General features: G+C 34.9%; 1 protein-coding gene across 1 annotated transcript; it reads right to left on the bottom strand.

The window, feature by feature from the left end:
* Positions 1-1971: 1971 nt before the first annotated feature.
* Positions 1972-3200, bottom strand: LOC116168572. The gene is made up of 3 exons (XM_031484485.1): positions 2763-3200; positions 2433-2710; positions 1972-2380 (listed from the first exon to the last, which is right to left on the bottom strand). Exons 1-3 carry the CDS (start codon positions 2786-2788, stop codon positions 2256-2258), a joined length of 429 nt encoding a protein of 142 aa, XP_031340345.1. The 5' UTR covers positions 2789-3200; the 3' UTR covers positions 1972-2255.
* Between the last annotated feature and the right edge of the window lie 357 nt (positions 3201-3557).

Here is a 3557-nt window from a genome sequence, read left to right as displayed (position 1 = left end):
GTGCCCTTTTCGAATCTCGACCATTTATAAACCGATTGCCAACTTTTTTATTTATAAAAGTATTTACCGAAATTTGATACATAGACCCTTGGAATAAAAGAAAATCTAACGCCAGTTTCAAAATTTGGTTTTGCGCATGCGCAGTGCCAACTTTCTTATTTATGAAAGCGTTAAAATAAAATTCTTATAAACTGAAATTGAAGTAGCACGTCAAAAATGGATTGTATCTATGCAACGCTATCTTTCATATTTGTGGCCGGATATTTACGATTTTAACAGAAGTTGCATCTTACAAATGGGAAATGAATGCAAGTGAAAATGCGCTTTTTGTAAATCGTGTATGATTACTTTTTAACTTGTTTAATATGTTCTTGCTTTATGAATATTAATAACGTCCAATGTAACCGGTAGACATATTACTTATTTTAATTATTTAGTTGAAATACCTATTTTCTATTTGGTGTTTTAAATAGGAATACATATACCTATTTAGTATCTTGTATTTAAAATAATAAATTAGCATTTCTAATTTTGAAAAGTATTTGTTCTGAAACTACTTTAGAAACAACTACTCTACTCGCTACGCTCGTGAGTCAAACTTTGAACTCTAATTGAAAAACCACGTTCTTCTCTAGTTCAACAAATAATTACCCAGCTCTATAATGATAAGTACCTAGGAACATGGTCATGTTCTAACTTCTTGCTACAATTAATTGCACACAAAAAGTGCAGGATCAGTAAGTATATGTCGGAACTTGGAGCTTCGGGCTTGCTATATAAGGTGTGTTGTCTTAAGTAGGGTATGCCATAACAACATAGAACAACAAACCATAACAATACTAAAATTAATAATAGCGGCTTGAGCGCTAACTCTCGCTGTGTCTCCTGTGTGAACTAAAATAATAATAATATTTTATTATCCAAACAAGTAAATATTCTCAATAACAGGACAATATCCAAAAATTACAAAATCAAAAGTACATGCGAGTAGTTTAGTAATTCAGTTAAAAAAAACACTTCAAGATATTAATAAGGAAAACAAATTTATCACTCTAATAATTGCAACGGACCCAAACCTTCATGAAATAACGGTCTACGGGCGCGGATAAGTGATAATGAGAAAAATGAAACGCAAGGGATGGGTTCGAGTTTTGTGAGGAAAGGAGCTCAGCGGTTCTTCACGGAACGATTTGTAAAATGAATGCGTAAAAAATGACCCCCTACTTTTTTAACGGAAATACACGTTAATTTCCTGTTAAACGGCTGAACCTATTGGAACCAAAATTGGGGCACATGTTCTTACACATAAAAGGACATAATCGCTCTTGCGGGTGGTATCCGTGCTAGTTACAGAAAATTGTTATTCTCTATCATCGGCTAAAAAATAATGTTTCAATCAATGTACAAACTTATGCACACGTGTGCAGTGTACTTGTCCGCGGAATATTAAAATTAATCCAGAAATATACCTCCCCCACCCACTACCTCAAGAAAACGGGTTAAATCACCTGAATAAATACGCTAGGACTCGTCTCTGAAAAATGTCTCGAAGATAAACACGCCTCTCGCCCTGAACGTGAATAATTATCAGAGAGTTTTTGAAAAAATTTCATAAGGAAGAAGCTTTTCATCCAAAGATTTGTAGCGAACCAAATGGTTAGGAAGAGCAAAAAATTCAAATTAAAAGGAATACTTCCCTCCTATTTTTAGAGAACTATTCATATGAATATTTATCAGTGTTGGTTGACTTTAGTTTCAGAGGAATATGTTTGGGTGGTTTGATTGTTTGAATGAAATGTAGGTAGTCATGGGCGTACGCAGGGAGGGGAAAGGGGGGGCAGCTGCCCCCCCTCTGGCCTGGCCACAGGTTACGTTTTATGTTTGTTAAAAAATATCTGTAAGAATTGTCTTTGGTTTTCTTCTAATTCAAAACCTTTTCCTTTGAGATTTAAGCAATGATAATGATAATGGCCGTTTGCACCGTTTCTGCAATAAACGTTGTTTAACTAATCACTGTTTTAATTTTAATCAATGTTTAATTTGTAACCACTTGCACCGACAAAAACATAAAGCTGTTTAGGTAATCGGAGAATCTGCTAGGCAACACTGTAAAATATCTACTGTCACATGTGTTTACTGACTGTTTGTTAATCTTAAAGTTTATATTTGAGCTTAAAATCATCAACTTTGTTAAATTTAGTAAATTTGATTAATAATGGAAGCTCCGACCAAAAAAAGAAATCGATGCCCAACGTTTAGTGTGGTTGAAAAGTTAATGATTGCCAATATTTGTGATTTTTCAGATTTGCATCACAAGTACCCTGAACATTTATAGAGAAATATCCCTTTCGGTTTTTAAAAACCTCCGGATCTTCTCCACCTGGAAAATGTATATTGACCTCATCAGGTTTTATGCGAAACTACTTAAGTACCTGGTGATTGTATTTTGACATGCGTACCATCAACACAACCAATAACTCTGGGAAAAGATGATAAACGATAAAATTCTCTCTGCGCTTGAATTAATTCATTTGGACCTGGTATTTTAACAAACTGTTGATACAGTCTACCAATAGCATGCGTAACCTTTGCAACTAACCGTGATGCTGTGTCCATGCCGATAAAATCAGCCACTGTACTTAAATGTCCGGCACTTGCATAAAACCTAAGCGCTGCTAACAACTGATCAATAGGTGCTACATTATTGTTTCTAAAAGTATAGTTTAGGATAACAAATGGGTAATTAGGTAGTAACTTCATACAAATTGTTATTATATTCGAGATCCATTTCGATCAATTCTGCAGAACTGCATCTTTCGTCAAACGAAAGCGTTTAAAGAATGTTAAGTTATCCATCTCCTCGAAATGATTTTTCCTAGTATAAACTTTACGTGGGAAACTAAACTCTACTATATCCAATATGTCTAAATCATCTTCTATGAAAAATTCTTCAACAACATCCATAATTTATTAAAATTTATGACACCACAGAAAGAAAATCAAAATAAAGATACTGGTAGTATTTACTATAACCTACAAATTATGAGATACTCGTACTAATCAGACCTTTAAACGCCCAAAATTGGACGTTTAGATTAAACATAGGTTACACCTTTCTAAACGTTGATTAATGCACGGTGCAAACCCTGTCTATTGCTAAACAGTGTTTACGACTTTAAACGATGTTTAGTAAAACGGTGCAAACGGCCATTAAGCTATAAATTAGGGTACCGATCCCGACAATCGCTGTTCCCATGTCCATCGGATTACTCGGCACCTGCATAGCTAGGCGCCAGCCCGGCTCGCCTGCCGTCGGGCTGAACGAAGTTATCGTTCACTAATCGCGCGTTAACACAAGTGACAAGTGGTCAGCCAGTGATGTTCCGTCTACCGATTTTTCGGTAGATCTACCGATTTGCCTAAAATCCTACCGATATACCGAAATGGCCTTTATATCTACCTGTCTATTTTCGCCCCGTATTTTTTTTGCATATTTCATACAAAATTAATTGATATAAAAGCGGTAATAACTAATATTTTGAGATATAATAATTTTG

This window comes from Photinus pyralis, unplaced genomic scaffold (genome assembly GCF_008802855.1).
Source record: "Photinus pyralis isolate 1611_PpyrPB1 unplaced genomic scaffold, Ppyr1.3 Ppyr1.4_LG4, whole genome shotgun sequence".
In the NCBI taxonomy this organism is placed as follows: Eukaryota; Metazoa; Arthropoda; class Insecta; order Coleoptera; family Lampyridae; genus Photinus; species Photinus pyralis.
The sequence above is the reverse complement of the archived record's forward strand: the minus strand, read 5'-3'. Positions and strand labels throughout refer to the sequence as shown.